At 38.1% G+C, this 23944-nt stretch overlaps 1 protein-coding gene across 4 annotated transcripts in view; it reads left to right on the forward strand.

Annotated features, from left to right (window-relative positions):
* negr1 (neuronal growth regulator 1) overlaps positions 1–23944 on the forward strand; it is a 162081-nt gene that overhangs the window by 116082 nt on the left and 22055 nt on the right. Inside the window, exons 7-8 of one of the 4 annotated variants that reach the window (XM_065272597.2) lie at positions 1541–1582; positions 5353–5394. The exons of 1 other annotated variant lie outside the window; for it this stretch is intronic. In XM_065272597.2, coding sequence (XP_065128669.1) covers positions 1541–1582; positions 5353–5394 — 84 coding nt within the window. The remainder of the gene's footprint in view (positions 1–1540; positions 1583–5352; positions 5395–23944) is intronic. 2 more of the 4 variants (XM_065272598.2, XM_065272600.2) reach the window with 2 other exon arrangements.

Consider the following 23944-nt stretch of genomic DNA (forward strand, 5'->3'; position numbering starts at 1 on the left):
GCGCTGTTATTTCCTCGGAAAATCGTCTGTCATGTTGTTTTTGTTAGTCCGTTATTACAGTTAACTATGAGAAGTGATATGGAACTGTAATGCGGTCAAGAGAGCTGCCTGGAACTACGTTCGCTGTGCGTTTCCCAGAAAATAATTGCACACCTCAGAACGTTCATCAGCCAATCAGATTCAAGCATTCAACTGACCCGTAGTAAAAGTTTTGATAATTGCTCTGTAGAGCAGTTTGTCCATTTAGGGCTATTGTAGAAACATGGCAGCGAGAAATGGCGACTTCCATGTAACGGCTCATTCTAAGGTAATAATGGTATAAAATGGTTCATTATGTAAGGTAGAAACATGACATATTATATGCATTTATGTATATTATATTGCATTTATGTCAAGAGGTCTTTCTAAAAATTACACAATGCACCTTTAACTTTTTCCCCGCCATTGACTACTTATCTCGTCAATTAAGAGAAAACGCTTCCCTGCCAATGACGAGGTTTTCCATCATTCCGTATTTCAGCTATTATCCACCAGGTGGTGCTCTTACCCAACTTATAAAACCGGGAAGCAACCCCTTAGGGCAAACAGTAAGAACTGCGTGTATGTTTTGATCATCGCTCTGAATCTGATCTCTGTCAAGTCCTTCACAAAAATGCAATTATCTCAGCTTTTTGCTCAAAATTTTGTATTTTTGAAGAAACCTACACATATTTGAGAGGTAATATAAAGAGAACAATGAAATGTTGAAATGTTTTGTTTTATTTGTTTGATCATAAAAAATGCTGGAGCTGGCTGGCAACTTTTTTTAAATGTTGGCAGGGAAAGAGTTAATGCAATGACATCTATATATTTTTAGGTATTGTTTTGATTTACATTTACCCTAAAGACCATGTCAGCAGACACTTAAAAGTGAATACAGACTTGTCAGTGTATATCTAACCCAGATCTAAAGTTATCCCCACAAGTTAAGTTTTAATTACCATCAGTTAAGTAAGTCGGTGGAAAATATCGAGCCTATATGAGATTAAAAAACGAATTAACATGAAGGTCCTTTAAACATTTCCCAAAAAGGAGCTAGGGCAATTGAGAGACTATGATATCTATTAATAAAATGAAAACGATGTTACATCGTCATGATTAAACGACTGTCTGCTAGGTGCAAATTTAATTTCATGTGTTAATTGAGCCGAGCTTCATTCCGGACCATTGAATTGAGTGATGCTCAGAAGATTCTAAATTGGAGCATCAAAGATCAGCCATCATAATATGATTTGAAATCGACTGAACCCCTCTGAACATAAAAACCCAACAAAACCCGACAGAATGTTCCATTTTGATCAAGACGATCAAATCTCAGCGGGGATTCGTTTTACTTTGTGTTTTTTAAAGGGTCTTTTTATTGTTTGCTGACCACAGAAGCATCTGCACTCCACCCTCTCTAGCTTTTGCCTGTTTTTAATCTTTCTTCCTTTTATTTTGGTCTTCATTATGTTAATAATATATAAATGTCTTCTTTTCCCTCTTCACTTTTTTCCTGTAGCAATTATTGAGCCCACCACAAGTAGCGCTGTCTCAAGTCCAGGTCAGTATGTGTCACGCGTTCTTCGCAGTTCAGTAAGGGATCGAAACGCTGCACTAACCAAAATTGACCTCTTCCTCATCGCAATTTCTCCTCCTCTCGATTGGCCAGGATGCCTGCTGGCGTACAGCTTTGTGTGTGTCGTCACTTTAATTTTTCTTTCTTTTGATTTGTTTGTGTTTTTTTTGTGTTTTATTTCTTTAACTTGTGGCATTGGCAAAGTTCAGCACTGACACCCCTATTGAGCGGGCACTGTGGCGTTATGGTGGGCACTGTCATGTGTGGCGCTGGGGCGAGTGGCTTTTCTAAATGCTGACTGCTTCTCTCTGGCTTCCTCATTCTCTGCTTTAGCGTGGGTTGCATGAAGGGCGGGATATTGATAATACATCTCCTCGATTTCTCTCTTTTATTTGTTGTCTGCCATTTTTCTCTCCTTCTGAGCAGCGACTGATTCCGCCGTCTCTCACTATCTGTAGCATCGCTGTGTGTTCACTGTTGTGCTACTTACTGAAATCACAGACCATAAGATTTTCTTCTTTATGGGGGGAGGGAGTAAGGTATGTGTGTGTGTATAAGAGAGAGTATGTGATTTAAAGGGGCAGTTCACCCAAAAAACTAAACAATGTCATTGTTTACTTGGCCTAATGCTGTTCAAACATTCATATGGTTAATTTTTCCATCAAACACAAAAAGTTAAATTTTACATTTCACTTTGTGTGCCTGAAGCTCAGTGGTAAAGCATTGTGTTAGGAGCGCAAATGTTTATGGGTTTGATCCTATGAGCACATGAGCTGATAAAATGTATACCTTTTAAATTCACTATGGCCTTGTTTCACAGACATGGCTTAGCTAAACCCCGGACAAGGCTTTAGTTAAAGGATTAGTCAATTTTCTTTAAAAAATCCAGATAATTTACTCACCACCATGTCATCTAATATGTTGATGTTTTTCTTTGTTCAGTCGAGAAAAAAAGTATGTTTTTTGAGGAAAACATTCCAGGATTTTTCTCATTTTAATGGACTTTAATGGACCCCAACACTTAACAGTTAAACGATCCCAAACGAGGCATAAGGGTCTTATCTAGCGAAACGATTGTCATTTTTGGCAAGAAAAATAAAAATATGCACTTTTAAACCACAACTTCTCATCTTCCTCCGGTCCTGTAATATGTCATCACGTTAAGTGGTCACGAATGACGTATGCAAAATACGCCCCAGTGTTTACAAGTGTTGAGAAAGAGGACCGTTACGACGTTGTTGTATGTGGAATGATACTAATAAATGTCTTTGTGTCAGTTTATTGTTTAAATGGTCCGCAAATGTGCGTTTCATATATATAACACGTGACCTTTCGATGTGACCTGAGGTCGCGCTGGCTCATCACACAGCCGGAGGAAGACGAGAAGTTGTGGTTTGAAAGTGCAAATTTTTTATTTTTCTTGTCAAAAATGAAAATCGTTTCGCTAGATAAGACCCTTATGCCTCGTTTGGGATCGTTTAGAGTCCTATGAAAATGCAATTTTAAACTGCATTGAAACTGTTAAGTGTTGGGGTCCATTAAAATGAGAAATATCCTGGAATGTTTTCCTCAGAAAACATCTCGACTGAACAAAGATAAACATCAACATTTTGGATGACATGGTGGTGAGTAAATTATCTGGATTTTTTTTAAAGAAAATTTAGTAATCCTTTAAATTAAGATCTTTAAAAATATTTTATAAACATGACGTTACTGGTTTGTATCTTGAGACAAATCAATGGCATTGGGTAATTTTAAGATCTGTCAGTGCAAGTGCTGTCTAGGGACTATGGATGTAAATTAGCCCTGTGGCTATAATCCGGCATGTTTACGTCTGTTGTTGTTGCTTTAGTGCAGATGTTCATCAATGTGCATTGTCCCTATCAAATAAATAAATAAATGAAAAAAAGTTATTTCACTTGAGACAGCTCCAACATGTGTCTTAGTCTTGGATTAGTCTTAAGCCTTGTGTGTCAACTAGGGGTAATTGTCGCTTTGGATAAAAGCATCTGCCAAATGCATGAAAGTAATTTTGCTATAATAGTTAAAAGCTCCTTAAAGGACCACAAAAGTGATGCATACAATCTGTGTGCTATTTTACAACTATTCTCTATGCTACATACATAATACATCATCGCATTATGCATAACTTTTGATTACCTATAATTTTGTGTTTTTTAAATTTTATGCCGATTGCCAACAAAACACAGACATTTGATGCAGTTTTACTTGCCAGTACTGCGGTTTTGACATTGATAGGCGTGCCCTTGGTCTTGTTCTGATTTTTGCTGTTTGTTGAGTGCCCATACAAGGACTTACGGACTTAAGGCACAGAAATACTTGGTTATATATACATCAGTTTTTTTTTTTTGCTTATGTTTAGCCTGAGGGGCAACCTTCCGATCTCTGTTAAAGCCAATACGGAAGAGACTTAAACTGCAATTTATCGACTGGCCACTAGAGGCAGGCTCCAAAAGGGAGTCAATTCCCATAGACCCCCATGTTAAATGCCCAACTTTACAGTAGAAAATATGTTTACAGCCTGGTACAAAAAGTGTTTTTGGTCTATATAGCTAATTTTGCCCTTTATGACAACTCTGAGGGGGGTGAATCCATTTAAATTATATTAAGCCTTAAAGTTCATAATTAAGGGCGTGGCCACTTAATTGACAGGTCCACCCCACTTTAAAAAGTTATGACCAGTCCAAATATATATGATAGTAAGACTAGTCTAAGCAGTTTATGTAGCCGGTCACAGCTTTGTGCGCGAGAGAGACTACAATTTTATTCATTATTCGCTGATAATCTTTCCCTCTGGTGAGCTGTAAACACGATAACAGGATCATTGTGTCAATGAGATGAAACAGCTCGAGAATTAAATCGCTCTGATTTGTTAACAAATCGTTCTTGTCAACGACTTGGTTGATGTAATTCACATCTCGGATTGATCGGGCTATCATTAACTCACTGTCTCAAGTACACAGCTCACTTGAGATTTTGGCCTGGGTCTGTTCCCTTTTTGGATGGATGTTTATAATTTTCCTTTTGTGAACAAATAAAAATAACAGCATATGGTTGACTGGTTAACAATGTAAGGTTGACTGACTAAATGGTAAATGATTTCATTTTTGAGTAAACTGTCCCTTTATGTGTTCTTTAAAAGTCTGTGTGAAAATGTAATCTCTCAAATGGGATACATTACATCATCTAATGCTTTCTCTTTAGCACATAAACTCAGATGCAATGCGCACATTTACTGTGTGTGTGTGTGTGTGTGAGATGTGATGTGATGTCGTACTGCATGACTGTTCTTAGTAATGGGTATCATTTAGCGTTACAGATCTACAGTATATGCATTTTTCATCCGCCATTTTACAGATATGTCACTGTTTAGTAGGTATACCATTTGTATTGAATGGATATAATTAGCCATGGGTTCTTTCGCTGCCAGCGGAGTTTAGACCTTTGCCAGCGTGCAGCCTTTAACTTTCATTTGATGCGACGCTTGCAGAACAAATGACAATTTCATGCTCCAGTGCAGTACCGGCGGTATCAATCGCTGAGATAAACTGTCTCGACGTCCCACTGTTCTTGTTTTGTTCCAAGTTCCAAATCGTATTTATAGTTAATTTTTTGTCCTATTCGAGAGCCTCAGCAAAGAGAGGATAGCTTGCGTTGCTCACAACAGGTCCACTATCTGAGAATGCTTGTAAATGATTAATAAATGCTAATTATCTTCTGACATCTCTTCACAGGAGGGTTGGATATTGGGTATTCAGAAAGAAGCAATACATACGGTATGCAAATGCAATGATATATAGAAATAATATAGAATATGTATGTATGTATATGTCTGTATACATGCATATTTATTTTTCAGTCTCTTTTTTAAGGATGCAGACAGAAAATACAGAAACAATTAAAGAGCAAAATGTCTTCTTTAGCTTTTAAGTGTAAGAGAGCCTGCAGGTTCCTGTTATTGCTCAGGTGTAAAGGGAGGTAACACTAAATACTTGACACTTTAGCTTAGGTTTTTTTAATACCGCATAAAAATGTCCTGTATTTTCTGTGGTTGTATTCTAATAAAGAAACAGAGAAATAATTATATGGTTTATTGCTAAAACAACAAATCTAACTGTGGTATGCTGGCCTAAGACATCTGCACAATTCTGTATATACACTCACCTAAAGGATTATTAGGAACACCATACTTCTACTGTGTTTGACCCCCTTTCGCCTTCAGAACTGCCTTAATTCTACGTGGCATTGATTCAACTAGGTGCTGAAAGCATTCTTTAGAAATTTTGGCCCATATTGATAGGATAGCATCTTGCAGTTGATGGAGATTTGTGGGATGCACATCCAGGGCACGAAGCTCCCGTTCCCGTTCCATCTTTAAGATGCTGTATTGGGTTGAGATCTGGTGACTGTGGGGGGCCATTTTAGTACAGGGAACTCATTGTCATGTTCAAGAAACCCATTTGAAATGATTTGAGCTTTGTGACATGGTGCATTATCCTGTTAGAAGTAGCCATCAGAGGATGGGTACATGGTGGTCATAAAGGGATGGACATGTTCAGAAACAATGCTCAGGTAGGTCGTGGAATTTAAAAGATGAAAAACAAGGTATGAGGGATCCATGTTCTCATTCTGTTTACACCAAATTCCGACTCTACCATCTGAATGTATAAAAAAATTTAGACTCATCAGACAAGGCAACATTTTTCCAGTCTGTCCGATTTTGGTAAACAAATTGTAGCCTCTTTATCCTATTTGTAGTGGAGATAAGTGGTACCCGGTGGGGTCTTCTGCTGTTGTAGCCCATCCGCCTCAATGTTGTGCGTGTTGTAGCTTTACAAATGCTTTGCTGCATACCTCGGTTGTAACAAGTGGTTTTTCAGTCAAAGTTGCTCTTCTATCAGCTTGAATCAGTCTGCCCATTCTCCTCTGACCTCTAGCATCAACAAGGCATTTTCGCCCACAGGACTGCCGCATACTGGATGTTTTTCCCTTTTCACACCATTCTTTGTAAACCCTAGAAATGGTTGTGGGTGAAAGTACCAGTAACTGAGCAGATTGTGAAATACTCAGACCGGCCCTTCTGGCACCAACAACCATGCCACGCTCAAAATTGCTTAAATCACCTTTCTTTCCCATTCTGACATTCAGTTTGGAGTTCAGGAGATTGTCTTGACCAGGACCACACCCCTAAATGCATTGAAGCAACTGCCATGTGATTGGTTGATTAGATAATTGCATTAATGAGAAATTGAACAGGTGTTCCTAATAATCCTTTAGGTGAGTGTACAATAGGCTATATGGAAAAGATTTTACTCAATTGATCTGTTCTATCTGTTATATTTGTTACAATGGAGGTAGAAGGAAAATGTTATATATTTACACAGAACTTTTCAATATATATTTATTCATGGTCCTTTCACATAGTCTTAAACGTTGTGCGTTTCTTTACACATTTACAGCTGCGCAAAAAATGACTGTAATGACTGTGAAAATCAATGCCTTGTTCAAACACACTATGCGCTTTTCTCCAAACGCACCGGCAATGGATTTGTATCGCTCTGCATGTTGGCTGAAATAGTGGCTACATTCAGATAGGCTTTTGATTTCACTGAAAACCAACCTGTCTATTATTGCTAGCCTTTCTGACGAATAACTCAGACAGCACTCACACAAAGTGAGATTTATAAAGCATTTGTGCTGTTGGGATTCATGCAAGATCTATTTGGTGAAAAAATGTGTTTCGTTTAAAAAAAAAAAGTGAGTTCAGACCACAGTACTGTTATGATTTATGTTCCCCTTGATGTTTTGACACAGAGATTGTGCTAAAGTTGTTCTTTAGAGAAAGTACAAACTTCAATGACAGGACTTTTCTGTACAACCGATAGACATTTGATGTGTTATAAAACTGATTTCACTGGTACAGTAGTGTTACCATTTACCAAGTTTAGCATATCATTATACAGTATAGGGAGAAAGCAGTGGGGTGTTTATATGGGGTGGGAGGTTGACTGTCTGACACAAGGTTCATAATCAGATATTGTCACAAAAATATACTGTAAATTGATGTTATAAACACTACTAATATGTTACTAAAACATATTTGAATTATGTAAATGGATATGTGTTATATGTTGATAAGTCTGTGATATGACAGCTGGCAAATATCATTTATAAAAAGCGTGTGAGTGGGAAAGCTGGCACATTGGTTTTGCGGTTGGTTGGCACGTGAAGTGTAATTTTAGAAGATGAATTATTCATAACTGATATGATGCAAACATATACTGTACATATAATCTGCAATAGATGGTATATAGAGTTTCTAGACCTATGGCATGATGTCCCAGAGTTTTGTTATAAAATAGACATTTTGATCTTAAAAGGTTTTGTCTTAAAGCTATAGCTGTGCCAACCAACTCTACAGTCTGTGCCAATATGCCAGTGTTGGACTTAGTATTTGGCATGACTACACCACATAACTTCTCTTATTAAATAACTCATAAAATTGGCATTGAATGCATCTGTTTTTAGCACCTAGATCATCATGTGCACCTAATTGGGATATTATAATATTTGTTTCAGCAGAGGTATTTTACAAAAAAATACAGATTGTGCCATCCAACCGTAGTCTCCGCTAGTTGTAAGGTTGGTGAGAAACATTTTAGCAGTCGTTCCACTGTAAAAAAGTTGGTTCAATTTAAAAAAAGTTCCTGGTTGCCTTAATATTTTGAATTAATTCATTTTAAAAACTATTAGTTGACACAACAATTTTTACACAAATAATATTTTTAAGTTAAATGAACTCAAAATGTTAAATGTCCTGTTCTTTCTGTGTTTTGAAGCTTTGATTGTCTTACAGTGCGCAATATAACATGTGTTAATGTTTCACGTGTAAAAACCGCGGTTTTACAATTTACTTATCTGTATAGCGCTGTTTTCACTGTCCTCAAAACAGGCTGATGTCTTCCTTGTTCTATGAAGTCCCTTCTTCAGAATACGTAACGAGTTCTGATTGTGTTGCTTGTTTAGTGTGTTGTGATTCGATAGCAGCTTAGCTTGCCGTTAGCTTAGCTTGCCGTTAGCTTCGCTGGCGACTGACGTATTCCTGTGGGCGCAGGTTAGTCAAAAAACTATTCAACTGATGTCATTAAAGCAGGAAGTAGAGGACTGTAGTCCAATCCGGCCGTTAGGAAGGCAAATTCTGTTAAATAAAATATATCGCCTGGCAGTCAACTTTAAGCTTTATCATTTTACAGGTATTATTTATGCTATTATAGCAACAATACACACTAACTAGGGTTTAAAAAATGGGATCAGAAAGAATGTGACCTTTAAGGCAACCAGATAACTTTTATAAGTTGAACAAACACATTTTTATTACATTTTTAAAAAATCCAGTGTGATTGTCACAGTGTTTTGTAATGTGACTTATAAAAAAGTTAAATTATTAAAAGAAATATCCAGAGACAGTGGAATGTATGTATATATCTTTTTCATTAAAAGATTTCTGGGGATTTCAATATGACACTTTTTCCAAATTCAATCGTCTTCCCTTAATCCCATTCTTTATTATTCCAAATGAGCTTAGTTCCAGGGCTTAATCATGTTTAAGAGCATATCTATAGCTTTGATTTCCTGTCCAACTGTTTCTCATTCACTGTATCAACAAATCGCGGTTAGTAGATGGATGTCATTAGTTTGACATTGCTTTTTTTCAGTAAAACCCCCAGCCCTCATTTTCATTTAATTACCACTGTCAACAAACAACATTGTTCGTTCAGCATTGTAAATGATATAAACTTTTGCTTTTTATCTGTGTACTCGTTTGGCAAACTGGATATTGTTGTCAATTAATTTTTTTTAAAGTAAACTGTTACAAATCCTTGCTGTAGATTTCAAGCATATGGGCGAGCATATGCCGAGCATGCATGGTGCATGAATACTGATTATTATTGCAAACACGGTGCCTTTTTGACCAAAATGAGCATCAGCGTGTGAGAGAGTTATTGCCCATGGACATGTGCTTGCCTGGAATGGAAATGCGGTTATAATTAGGTTGTTTACCTCGAATATGGCCTGCCGTAAAATAGGATATTTAAAGGATACATATTTTCATCTGCATGTCAGGTCAGTGTTTCCAAAATGAATGAATCCTGCCATTTTATTTATTATAGCTTGTGTTTTTTGTATTATTGCGTTAAAATGTGGGTGCAGACTTTTACAAACGTTTCAGTAATCAATAAAGAATCTACAGTATTTAAACTGCAGTAAAAGTTGTTTAAAAGTCCTTTGTAGTGAAGAAAGATCATTTAGATTATTAAAGGTATTAAAGAATTTGTTCTTCTAAGAACCTTTAAAGGGGACAGAGAATGAAAAACCATTTTTACCTTGTCTTTGTTGAATAATGGTAGTCTAATGGTAGCATTCACGAACATACAAAAAGTGCTAAACATGCTAAACATCTCAGTCTCATAGAAATTCCTCTTTTAGAAATGTCAGCCAGAAAGCGGCCCAATCTGAAAAACTGATTCTTATGACATCACAGGCATCTCACTGCCCCTCCACTTTAAATTAATTGCCTACATTTTTTGAGTGGCAGCAAAGTCAGCCAATCAGTAATGAGATTGCAAATTAAGCCAGTAGGGGGAGCCAAATAGGTGCAAAACCACTTGTTTAAAATCCCCCACCCTAATAGAGCTATCTGAGAGAGGTTTTTAGGAAGCTTCTAAGGCATTACAGACCCAAACAAAAAATCTTTTGTCTACATGTCACATCACAGAACAAGGATAAATACCCCGTTCAATCATTCTATGTCACCTTTAAATGTTTTTTTTTTTTTTTAAACAAAAAATGGTTCTTCCATACCATTGTTGTGAAGAACATTTTAAGCACCTTTATTTTTAAGAGTGTATAGAAGATTTTAATGACACAAGGTTGAATAAATAATCACAAAATCCTTGGCTAAAATAACCCTTTATACTAAGGGAACAAAAAAATGCACTCAACTCATAGTAGTATAAGTACTTCATTGTACTTTTGGAGGACATTGGTAGATTAACTCCGAATTTTCATATTTGGATGAACTTTAACATGTTAAAATCAAATTGGTACATTTGTTTCCGAAAGTTGAAGTAATGAAAACCACCCACCTTATCATGCATAAGTCCTAAAAGGTTTTTGAAACAAAGTTGATATTTCAATAACTCATCATTGAAAATTAAATCATCTGAGTAATAAGATGTTCCTCTAGGTAAGTCTGGCCGGCCCAATAAGTCCCACATCAAGGGCATTGTGAGCCTCAGGCCAACCACGGAAGCAGAGCATTTGGTATTAAAATGAACCTTGTTCCTCCAAAGTTCAATATTAATGAGTTGAGATTTTTTTGGCTTACCTGGCTGTCTTTCAGCCGCAATCCACATATCGACTGCGTTCTTTTGTATAATCTTTCAGGCTTTCGGTTTCATAGTGCACCGTGAACTGGGCCGCATGGGGCAATTGTGGCCTATAGGAGAATAATCCTGTTTAGCAATTCTTTCAGGGGTTCTTATCAGATTTATGCTGTATCAGGAAGGGCAAGATCAACGGAGTAAAGACCCCTTGTAAAGAACAGTGATGTGGTGCTACCTGACCTTGCCTCGCATTATTAAAAAAAAATGCAGCCATATCTGGTTGCGGATGATAAGCAGATGGCAAGCCATAAATCATAGTTGACCTCTAGATTTTAAACAGGCATGGCTAGAGCAATGATGCTTGAATTCAATATGGTTCAACTGGAGTCTCATGTGTGCTTTTGTGGAAGACATTCCCAGTCTAAACGATTTCGTGTTTACACGAGCTCTTAGAATAGCTCAAAAATCAATATTGTACCTTGTTGTGCATACAGATGCGCTCTGCACTGATCTGGCATTCAGTGGCACACAGTGAATCAGTTTAATTGTACACTGCAGAAAAGGTTTCCACTGTGTTTCACTATTTTATTGTCTTTTTAGGGCTTAAACATAACATATTAAATTATACTGTGTAATGCCTGTGGTTAGTTGGTAGCAATATTTGTCTGATGTTTAATTACACAGAATTTATGATAAATTGATGTATTTATAAAAATGTTATAAAACTGGGGTCCCCTGGCACCTTTTTATGCCCCACAACTTGGGCCTGTCCCACAGTTTAAGAATCACTGGCTCATGTAAACAAAGTTAAACAAATTATGTTTTAAATATTGTGTGAATATGATTTATAACCTGTCAAGTACACTCTTAGAACAGATGTGTTAAAAACAACACAATCTGTGTTAGTTTAGGGACAACAAACTAAATGCGTTGTCTTAAATACACACATATCTGTGTGTATTTTAGGTTAACTTTTTTAACTCTTTCCCCGCCATTGACGAGTTTTAACTTAAGAGATAACGCTTCCCTGCCAATGACGAGTATTTCCGGCTTTCCGCAATACCGCTATTATCCGTGACTTATAAAACCCAGAAGTATCGCCCTAGGGAAACAGCTGTATGTCCACGTAAGTTTTGAGAATCACTCTGAATCTGATCTCTATTAAAAATCCTTCACAAAAATGCAATTATCTCAGCTTTTGGCTCAAAATTTGGTTTTTGAAAAAAACCTACCCGTATTTGAGGTGATAAAAAGAGAAGTAATGAAGGTAGGATGAATCATTCTTTCATTTGATATATGATATATGTTTATATATTGTAAGAAGAACATTTTCTGGTAGTCATTAAACTTTTGTAAATTTTTTTTTTTTTTTAACGCTGGCGTGAAAAGAGTTATCATGTAATTTTATATTTACCATTGTTTACTTTGTGTACCATGTTTTTTACCATTGTTGCTTGGGGTTGGGGTTAGAATCACTTTCTGCTACACAGTCTCTCCCCATGGCGTCAATATTTGACGACACTTGACCATGCGTCAATATGTTGACGCGGAGGGTATACCTTTCGCGTCATTTTTTGACGAACTGGGGACTTCAATACTATTACGTCCGTTGCATTCTCTTTCCTATTTTCTTACCATTTTCGCGTCGGTTTAGGGTTAGATTACGCAAAATTAAACAGTGTACGCGAAATTAAACAGTTGTCACCTGGCGTTGGGGTTAGAGTTAGGTACGCGAAATTAAACAGTTGTCACCTGGCGTTGGGGTTAGAGTTAGGTTTGGGTAGGGATGTCATTATGTAAATCTAACCCTAAACCGACGCGAAAATGGTAAGAAAATAGGAAAGAGAATGCAACGGACGTAATAGTATTGAAGTCCCCAGTTCGTCAAAAAATGACGCGAAAGGTATACCCTCCGCGTCAACATATTGACGCATGGTCAAGTGTCGTCAAATATTGACGCCATAGGGTGAGACTGGGTTGCTTTCTGCGACATCCTTACCCAAACCCCAACTCCAGGCGAGAATAGTTTTAAAAGAAAAAGAAAAACATGTAGAAACCAATGCATAAAATTACATTCTAACGCAAACCCCGAATCTAACCCCAAGTGAAAATGATAAAAATAGGAAAAAACTTTGAGAAAAAATAATAAAAAGACATGATAAAGAAAGTCATGCCACAGACACAAAAACTGTTTATAGAAGTTTGTGCTGGATTACACGAAAAATACATTCATGCTCCAGTGGCATGAAAAACAGCGGAAAATCCTGTCAATAGCACGAATAACTTAATAAAAAAATTGACTATAACAGGACTTGCCGTGAGATATGGTAGCATATATCGGTGACATTGTTTTGTCTTAAAATGCACACTTGTAGTGATTTTTGAAAAGGCAAGCTTTGAAAAACTTCTTAAATGGCCTAATATAAATAAGGACTAGTTCTTAATTAACCTGAACCCTACCCGAGAAACTGCACCAATGTTTTAAAAAATAATGTGTAAAAAATGAGTGTAGGATAATTTTCACCACAACCTACTGTTATATAGTACTGTATACTTGTAGACTTTCACAAGTTAATATGAAATGAATTTCCAGCACAAAACGAATAGTTAGATAGTTTGTTGAAATTATACATGTTCAGGGGAAAATTACAGATTTCTCTTGTGGTAAACACCCACAGTTGGACATTTTAAGTAGACAAAAGTGGACATTTTAAGTGGACATTTAAAGTAGACAAATCAGCTGGTGAGAGCAATTTAAGAGAGTTTAAATTCTTAAGGTCCACAGGGTCTAATAAACCCACAGTTAAAGAAACAGAGTCAATCTATGTGTGAATTTGTCACAGAAGTTCCACATGCATAAGCAAGCATCCATAAACCCATTGAAACAGTGTTTCAGACTCCTGTGAACCATCGCTAGCTTTATTCTGCCTACGCTAAACAAAAACGAAAACATGCATTTTTCATAGGCTAAAATCTTCTACCAGAGGCTAAAATGCACTCTTCCTCTTGTGAAGATTAATCTTTAGCCTTGAGCTCTGTAGCCTCTTTGAGATGTCATGTTCCGCCACAAATGGGCAATAGCAAAAGATCACTCGGACCCAGTCCATTTTCCAATACAGAATCACCCCATCTCCCCCCCTCTCTCTCTCTCCCCACCTCTCTCTCTCTCCTACGCTCAATTATCAGTGCTTCTCCTACATGCACTCTCGGCCTGATTATCTCACCCACTCTGGGGCTTCTTTTCTGGTCTGTCCATTAAATGGTATCTGTAGCTTTTCTGGCTCTTCCCCCACTCACATCAGGACCAGCTATGAACAGAAACATCACGGTCTGAACAAGTGCCTTGATGCAGGGGATGTTATTTCAGGTTTTAACGAAAAAGGTTTGCCAAAAAGCAAGTACACAGGGGTAAATCTGTAAAAACACACAAACATGCATTTGGTGCTGCACCTGGACAACAAATCCCAGCTTAAAGGGGCCCTTAATTATGATTTCACCTTTTTAACTTCAGTAAGTGTGATATGTTGCTGTTGGTGGATAAACAACATCTGCATAGTCAGGTCAATGCAAAGGGAGATATTTTCTTTAACAGAAATCGCTTCTCGTAAACTACAAACAAACATCTAGATAGTGAGCTTCCTCCTAGGTTAGTAACATCACAAACCTCAAAATTTCCCCCATGAACAAGCAACAAAGGGCTTGAGGACATGCTGGTCTGCTTTTTATGTTGTAACAGGGCGTAAACAAAGGGCTGTTTGGCTCTGCTAGCCAGTTAGCTAAATGCTAATTTATACTTATCTGACAAATGCCTATAAAACTTCGAATGTTAGGGTTTGTGTGATCAGTGTAAATTATTTGTAACACTTTACTTGAAGGGGTGTTCATAAGACTGACATGACACCTTTTTGGGGCTGTTTACACTTGGTATTAAGATGTGTTTTCATCGATCGGATCACAAGTGGACGAGAGAGACACATTACGTTTACACCTGGTATTTAAATCCGTCTCTTTTGTCCACTTTCGACCACTTCTGTCCTGAATACTGTGAGGGGACGGTCCGTGAGACGGTGGGCGAGTCCCTCTGCTGTCATTCAAACGCGAGCGGGAGTAATTATGAGTTTATATGGACGCAAACAAATATTATGTCGGAGTCCACTGCTTGTTTAGCAAGTAAACATGCTGCACAGAGTTTTGGTCGTGTGTATGTTAGAGCTTTCTCTGAATTTACAGCGCAATTGAGGAAATAGGATCGCGCAACTTTCACGCTTTCAAAACGAAACTACGGAGAACACCCGCAGTAGTTTTATCAATGAAAGGCTAAAAATAGGGCTGTTCACCGTATGTTCACGCCAGAAGTCAAAAAAAGACGTAAAACTTGTGTTTAATACCTCAGATTAGATAAATGGGCGGAGAGAAGGCGGTCGCGTGTGGCAGTTCGAACACATTCAACCACATTGCGTTCCGCAACTCCAAAGCAATCCGATCGAAAGTGGTTTCGACTACCTCTGGGTGTGGTTGAAATTGGTCGAAAGTGGACGCGTTCAAAACGTTATGAACACCGTTTACACCTGGCATTAACGTCGTCCACTTGTGATCCGATCGACGAAATGCATGTTAATGCCAAGTGTAAACAGCCTCTATAATCATGACATGACACAAAATCAAAGACTTACCAATAAGTCTTTGATTCTGGCTATTATGTAGTGTTTACTCCCATGCTCCTATAGCTACAGGCATGCTAAACATGGTTTTGTGGTTTGTTTGGCCACTGTAGTAAAGCCATGGTTTGTTTTCCTAATGGTTTTATAGTTCTGGTGACAGATATTTGGCTAGACTCGTTCTATAAAGACAAAAGTAACGATGCCAGTAGCGATCACTGTAGATCCGCAGTCCCTAATCAAATAATACCTACACAAAACATCACATCTAAAAAGTATAAGACAACTACAAACAAAAAACATACAATTCTGAAATGCCCTGTAAGATCTGTGCTTGCACAGGTTCTGCTCGACCTCTTTCACTTATATTCCCTGGGTCGATTTGGGCTCAAACTGAAAAGATAATATTTGTGCATGCAACATAATGGTAAGTAACGTGATGTTTCTAGACAAAGTGCGGTAGGTGGATAGCAAATCGCAACACACTGGGCCAGCTAACCAGTGTGAGCACCCCATTAACACAATCAAACCTTCAAAAACAGCTGATAAACCACCTCTTTGATTTTTTTGCAGTCTAGTATAATGTTGAGGCTTCAGAATTAAAATGTATAGATCTTCAACTGTTTTTGAGGTATGACAGGAAGTTGCATGGACCTTTCTTGGATGTAAAAGGGTCCAATTTCCTCTTTCTCTCTCTCGTTCTCTCTTATCTGTTAATTTTCCTTCCTCAGACATTGCTCTTGATCTCAGAATAGCTTTCATCCTGTCAGTCCATTCCATCTGGAATATTACCCCTCTTCCTTTCTGTCCATATAAATACATAAGTCAAACACAGCTGAAACACACATCTACTACATACAGTACCTGTATGCAATTCCACATACTGTATAGATGGTCATATATTTTAAAGGGACACAAGGCAGCATTTTTATGTTAATAAATCATCTTCGTAAGTCGGTACAGTATATGGTAAAATGACTCATTACATGACGAATGAAGACTCTCTCGCCCGCCCCTACCGTCTGTAGGAAGAATACCCCACTTGCAAGTTCGCTGTATCCGACCCGGTGTCCTTCAGTCTCGTATAGTCTTAGATATAGAACGCATTTACTCCCAGACACTAGGGGGAGCTAGTAGAGAAATAATACTCAGACTTGCCTTGTGTGCCTTTAAAGATATATACAGTACTGTGCAAAAGTCTTAGGCCACTATGCTACCATTAGATTTGTTGTTTTGGCAATGGTAGAGTGATCATATATAATTATTTATTAGTCTCTTTATTAGAATACAACCAGAAAATACAAGAAGCTTGTATGTAGTATTAAAGGGATAGTTCACCCAAAAATGAAAATAATGTCATTAATGACTCACCCTCATGTTGTTCCAAACTTGGAAGACCTCCATTCATCTTCGAAACACAGTTTAAGATGTTTACGATTTAGTCCGAGAGCTTGTTGACCCTTCATTGAAAATCTATGTACGATATACTGTCCATGTCTAGAAAGGTAATAAAAAAATCATCAAAGTAGTCCACGTGACATCAGTGGGTCAGTTAGAATGTGTTGAAGCATCGAAAATACATTATGGTCAAAAAATAACAAAAATTACGAATTTATTCAGCATTGTCTAATCTTCCGGTTCTGTTGTAAAGGGTGTGCACAAGGCTAAAGTCACGTGACTGCAGTGACACGGATGACGTGTTATCCTAAGACATATTTGCTAAGTTTTTTTTTTTTCAAACTTACAGCATGCTCCCTCAGACTGTAAACGAAGCCCGGTTGCACAAAACAAAAATCAGCTGGGGCTCACCAGATAACACGTCTGCTGCGTCGTACGTCATCGGCATCACTGCAGTCACGTGACTTTAGTCTCATGAATGCGATTCACATCAGAACCGGAAGAGTAGACAATACTGAATAAAGTCATAATTTTTGTTATTTTTAAACCAAAATGTATTTTCGATCCTTCAACACGTTCTAACTTACCCACGGAGGTCTTCTGAGTTTGGACCGGTTAAGGGCAAACTCCCCTTCCACTTGAGCAATAGTGGGCAGCTGCAGGATCTCTTAAACCTAAATGAAATGTAATCCTAATTTCTAATTCTAATCGATTGACTTCAGGACTTCAGTCTCCTCAAAAAAAGCTCAAGATTCGTGCCAAGAGAGGTCACACTAAATACTGACTGATGCCTAAAGAAGACATTTAGCTTTGGAAATTGTTTTGTTTTTAATTTTGTGTACATATTTCCTGTATTTTTTGTTTGTATCTTAAAAAAAGAATGAACAATAAACATGGATGGACATTAAAACTTTGTGATGGTGGCCTAAGACTTTTGCACAGTACTGTATATGATCACAGCAAATGTCACGATCTGTTGTTTGGTAATCTTTCTTTCTCTACATTTGAATGTTATTCAAATGTATGCTAACGGATACTCTACTAATTTAAGATGCACATGAGATTGTCTTTAGATGATAATGTCTTAGAGAGTGTCATTAGGAAGTTGGTTTTCAGCACTGTTTCATGTAGCTATGCTAACGGGGGGGGATGATGTACTTCAGCAGGATTTCAAACCACAAACTAATGGTTTTATTTCGCTTGGAGAGTCTTTTGCATTTTTTACATAAATTTCTTCAAAGTGCGAAAACCCCCGATGAGTCAACGACTCGCAATCTGTTTCTCACTGACATGGTTTACAATACAAGCGGAAGGGTTTTTATGACACGACAATGATAGTGTCAGTGGATGGTGCTTTGTTGATGATACTGTAGTTACGTCGTGAGGATGCATAATCGCTCCTGTCATTCTTGCCAGAAAGCGATTTTGTTCAGCCCTCTAACCGCAGCCCAGATTTAATAATCAGAGCAGCTTTTCATCTCTAGCTAGGAACCAACAAATTTTTTTGATCATTTAAAATAATTCCTGCAAGCTTAATTGTTCACAGAGGAAAATGCTTGTAGTTGTTATGTGGTTTCGTGGATAAAGATCACAATCTTCACATTGGTGAGGTTTCCAAAAGATTCATTCAGACTTAAATGTTGTCATACTGACAGTATCTTGAATAGCCGAAGCTCAGGCTTTTATTTATAAAAGTATACTTCCTGTTTTATTTGCTCTATGCGGGATTGAATTGCTTCGCCTCGCAATGATAAAATGCGAAAGTTGCATCATAAAGCTGTTGTCCTTCTTACTACAATCACGCCTGCTCCTCACAGGGGCTCATTATAGGACCGTTTCAGTATGTGAAAAAAGCCTGCTAAAGCATTGGAGAATACGTTATTGAAATGAAAAAATTGAAGTGACCTCAGTGAAGTGAAATGAAGTGGCACGGTTGCATGCCAGCAGCTGCTGTTTTGGTTATAGTAACGAAGGCAAAAACACAGCAGCTCACAAGGCAACTTTTGAAGAATAGAAAAAAGAAATAAATAGTTGACATGAAAAGAGAATGCAAGATTATTGTAATTAAGCGCTGTTTAGTCAAGCAGTGATATTTGTTTGTTTCAAACAGTACAAATGTTTGTAAAACAAAGATGATTTATTACAAAAAAAGTAATATTTACAGAAAAAAGAGGTTAGTTATAAAGTGTGTACCTTCATAACCAAAATACAGATGCCGAAAAAAAAAAAATTTAATGCTGTTTACAACATACAATGAAAATTTAAAGGACTTTTGGATTTACTCTGAACCTCACATCACATCAGACTGCATTTACCCTGACTGTCATTCTCTACTCCACTACACATTTTTACCAATAGTACCACATATTTATAGGTGAGGAATAATTAACGACAGACCATTGAATTATTAAAAAATAATGCACACCCAATCCAAGGTGCTAATACATGACGCGAGGCAGATGTGTGCATTATTTTCTAATAATTCAAAGGACGGAGTCAATTATTACTCTTATACCACGGTTACCAAAGACATTGCTCCAGTGGTTATTTTAAGACATTTGACAGATCAGGTGTGCGGTTATTGAGAAATAATGCATACCCATGAAACATTTCTCAACCAATCAGAATAAAATATTTAACAGGCCCGTGGGATATAATACTGCAAAGGGCTCAACGCAAATATTTTTTTATACTGGCCCGGTCAGTGGTTCAGGTTTTTACTTGTCCTGCCAAAAAAAGATTTCAGTGTCACATATTTAAAATATTATTCAAAAGTCAAATATAATATAATATACATTTTTTTCATTATTTGTTAAGACAGTTGGCAATAAAGTTCAGTGGACCAGATAAAGGTTTTTTATTCACCCTTTTATGGTGCATTCCCATCAGCCACGGTAGAGGCGGCAAAAACGCGCTATGCGCACGTAGTTGGGCGCTTGAACATTTAAGTTCACTCACTTCATTCGCAAGTGAAAGCTGCGTGTGAAATTTTATTCATTTGGAATGGAAATTTGCGTCATGGGAGGGGCTTCTGCGACTCCGCTAACCGTACATTCACACGGGGCGTAAGCGTTAACGCTTAACGGAAGGCTTGTCTGAAGCGTGGCCGACAGCCAATCACTGTGGCCGCAACACAAGCTCCGGCCTTCCATAAACGTAATTGGCTGGCTCTGCCTAGGTTATTTGCAAAATGTGATATGATTGGCTGACGCACGCGTTGCCGCTTGAAAAGTTGAGAAATGTTTAACTTCTGCCGCGAGCGACGGCACTGACGCGGCGCCGACGGATCCACAATTCAGTTCGCCAACGCTTGACGTCACCCATTAAAAGTGAATGGGAAGGGTCAACGCTTACGCCCCGTGTGAATGCGCCGTAAGACTCTGCCTCTCCGCTCGCTTCCTGTAATCACGTCACTACTTCAGCAAGGTCCTGATTGGTTAACGCGGTGTGGAATTCCACCCAAGTACAGATTTTTTAACTTGTGTGTTTCCAGCGGCAATGCTCAATTCGCGCCACGCTTACCACGTGTACTGTGCCACAGGATGCCTAATCGCATCTTTGCATTGACTTAACATGTAAATAACTGGCGCTTGCTGCGTCTACAGCGTCTGGTGTGAACACTGCATTAGACAGCATGCGGCTTCGAGGTTTTGTTCACGTTAGTTGCTTGTTCCAACGACAAAGGCTCCCGACTTTCTGCTTCACCTGGAAACTGACGGCAAACTGGAAAACATTTGCATTATTTATTTTGTCATGTTTTACCCAAGTAATTTTCTGCTTCGATTTCGTTTGGCCTCATAATTAGAGGGCGCTACTGTCTTAACGTCTCTTGCTCTACCAGCCGATGTAACACGCAACAGCGTCCACAACAACCAATAAGGTAGGAGAAACGCTTTAAATGTGTCTCAATGGTAATATTTCATAAGAATACATACAGAAAAAACGGCCACAGGCAGAAATATATTTTAGTGACTGAGAGCGAAGCCCCAGGCCACCAGGCAGTCCTTTATGTTGAGCCCTGCAGGTCTTAGGAGGTTAAGAAATAAAAATAAAAAAATTATACTTGTTTATTATTTTGAACTTTTTCCAAAAATGTATGTTTAAATATGGATTTCTGTACGTCACTAAGCGACAAGTGCATGAGCAATGAGTTATTGCTTTCAGTTATATGTAACAGTCACCGTCGTCACTAATAGCAAATTCAACATGCAGCCTCTTCAAAACGAACATTTTTGTAACTTTTGCAATCTTAATAAAGTCAAACTTTTGTCTATTCATTACACTACATGAGATTTTCACTCTCCAGTAAAATAATCTCTGGCTGGAGTTTGTCTTATTCTGTCACCCAATTATCCCAGAACCCCAGTAAGGCGGGTTATGCTCTCTCTCTTTCCTAAACATGTCATCTCTTTTTACTTCTTCCTTCTCTCTTTTTCTTTCTTTCTCTCTCAGCTGCCCCAGTCATCTCTGCTCACTCACCATTGCAGAGCTGAAATCCTGTTCATTTTACCAGAACCATAAACAAGCCTTATTAAGGGATACTTTACTGCCAACCTGTGCCCAGCACAGATTTAGTTACGATTGCAGTCTGCTTATAATGTTGTCAAATTAAACATTCTTCATTTAAGGCATATATTTTTAAAAGTTGAGGCATTTGGAAATGCTTATATTTATGAGGTTTTGCCATTTAATAAAGCATGCAGATAAAATGGCATAAGCCTATACATAATGCATGTCAGATTCGAACCCAATTTCCCAGAATTTAAGATCACAACAGCTTTTAAATGCCACGGGCATTGCTCCAACACTCCAAGAGCCTTTTAAACATGATTATATAAACGTTAATGTAATTGTGTTACAGGGCCGCAGTGTTTATAATAGCTTAACCAAAAATTGAAATTCTGTCATTATTTACTCACCGCCATGTAGTTTCAACCCATATGCTGTTTTTTTATTTATTGTAGAAAACAGCAGACCTGAAAACATTATGTTTTTCCAATTCTCATTAAGGATGACAATCTTCAGCAGGCAGATGGCATTTCCACAATAATACTTGAGTAATGGACATTTAGGGTTGTTTTGTGATATATATTGTGGATATATATCAGCTTTATCACTGGATTTATTGATCTGATTACTTGCATCTCTCTCGCTCTCTCTCTCTCTTATTTCAGATGAAATTGGTGCTTGCTTAATCAGATCTTTTTAATCACAGACATCACGCTCTCAATCATTGTAAGCCCTAAACATATTTTTTTAACTTCAAATTAAGAAGTATGCCCTGAGGCTTTGACACTCCCGAGAGCCTGAGATTTTCATTTTCTAAACACCTCTGATAACATCCCTGCATGAAAAAAGTTAGCGGTGTGATCCCTCTAAAGGTGCGATTCCCAAGACCGCTCTGGCACAGAAGTACCGAACATTTTTAAAGGATCCTGCCAGTCTGAGTTTAGTTAAACAATCTACATTAATAAGTCCCATCTTACACCCTGTCCTCTCCGGCAACGCTAATTTGTATGCGAGGGATTGGCAGACACTTTTGTCTGAGCTGCTTTGAGAAAAGAGGATTACTTCGTTTGCTTTGCTTTCGTTTTTATGGTGTGTTTTACTGTCGCAGAACCTTTTAAGCATTACAACGTCACCCCTGTGGTTCGCTCTCATATGGTGCGCTCAAAACGAACGAGAGAAATATTAAAACCTTGACTTTTCTCACCCGTGTGTTTTGCGGTTCGTGTGGGGGCTTTTTTCTGCGCTTTCCTGACTAACTCCGGTTGTTTATTTCTAAAGGCTGTACATGATTTCCATGAGATTAGTTTTTGATAGCATGTCCTTTCTTTTCTTTGCTGGCATTTGGATGATTGAAGTGGGTTTGTTCTATAGATGAATAGCGGGTCTTTTTGAGCTCTGAGACGGGGTGACGCTCGGCATCTGTGGGAAGAAGAGGGAAAACAGTTTCAGTTAAGAGATGTTATTTTACAAGCGGATATCAAATACAGTTTAGTGCCAGTATGAACTTGCAATCTATTGATACAAGGCGTGTGGCATTTTGACTGCAAGTGAAGAAAACCATTTGAGTTTGCAGCACTGCTGGGCTATGCATGATATTATACATTAATAATATATATTATATAGTATCCCTGTATTGCAACTCAACAAGTTACGAGAGGCTCTGCCGTATTGTGAAATGAAGTGTTGTTAGGCATGAAGCGGAGTGGCTGAAACACCTTCATCAGTGACTTATTCACCAAACAGCACTAGCTTCGAGTACATTTTTGATTTTATAAAACGGTTACCATACAATGCAAACTATAAAGAGAAAAATGCTACTTTTATGAAGTTTAAAGAGCACCTATTTTATTGCTAAAAAACAACATTATTTTGTGTATTTGGTAAAATACAATGGGCTCTATTGTAAAGATCTGTAAGCGCAAGTGACTTTGTGGGCGGATCTTGGGCGCTGTTGCTATTTTCCCGGCGGGAGAAATAACTCTTGCGCCAGGCGCAAATCAATAAGGGGTTTGTCTGAAGTAGGTTCATTATTCATAGGTGTGGTTTGGGTGTAACGTCAAATAAACCAATCAGAACGTCATCCAACATTCTCTTTAAAAGCAAGTGCGCAAGTTCCATGGCGGGTTGCTATTATTTTGACGGTTTTACCAGGCGCTTACAGGAGCGGTTCACAGCCGAGGAGACCGACGTTCTTGTAAGAGAAGTCAAAGACAGAGAAGTTGTTTTGTATTAGGATGGGAGAAATCCGCCCAAATCAGCGTCGGTTAAACAGGCGTGGGAGGAAATAGCCACAATTGTCTCATCAGCTGGCATCCCCAGGACATTGCGCCGCAAGCGCTACAATGATGTCAGGAGACAGGGGGAATCCCAAGCTT

Source organism: Paramisgurnus dabryanus, chromosome 7 (genome assembly GCF_030506205.2).
Source record: "Paramisgurnus dabryanus chromosome 7, PD_genome_1.1, whole genome shotgun sequence".
Taxonomy (NCBI): domain Eukaryota; kingdom Metazoa; phylum Chordata; class Actinopteri; order Cypriniformes; family Cobitidae; genus Paramisgurnus; species Paramisgurnus dabryanus.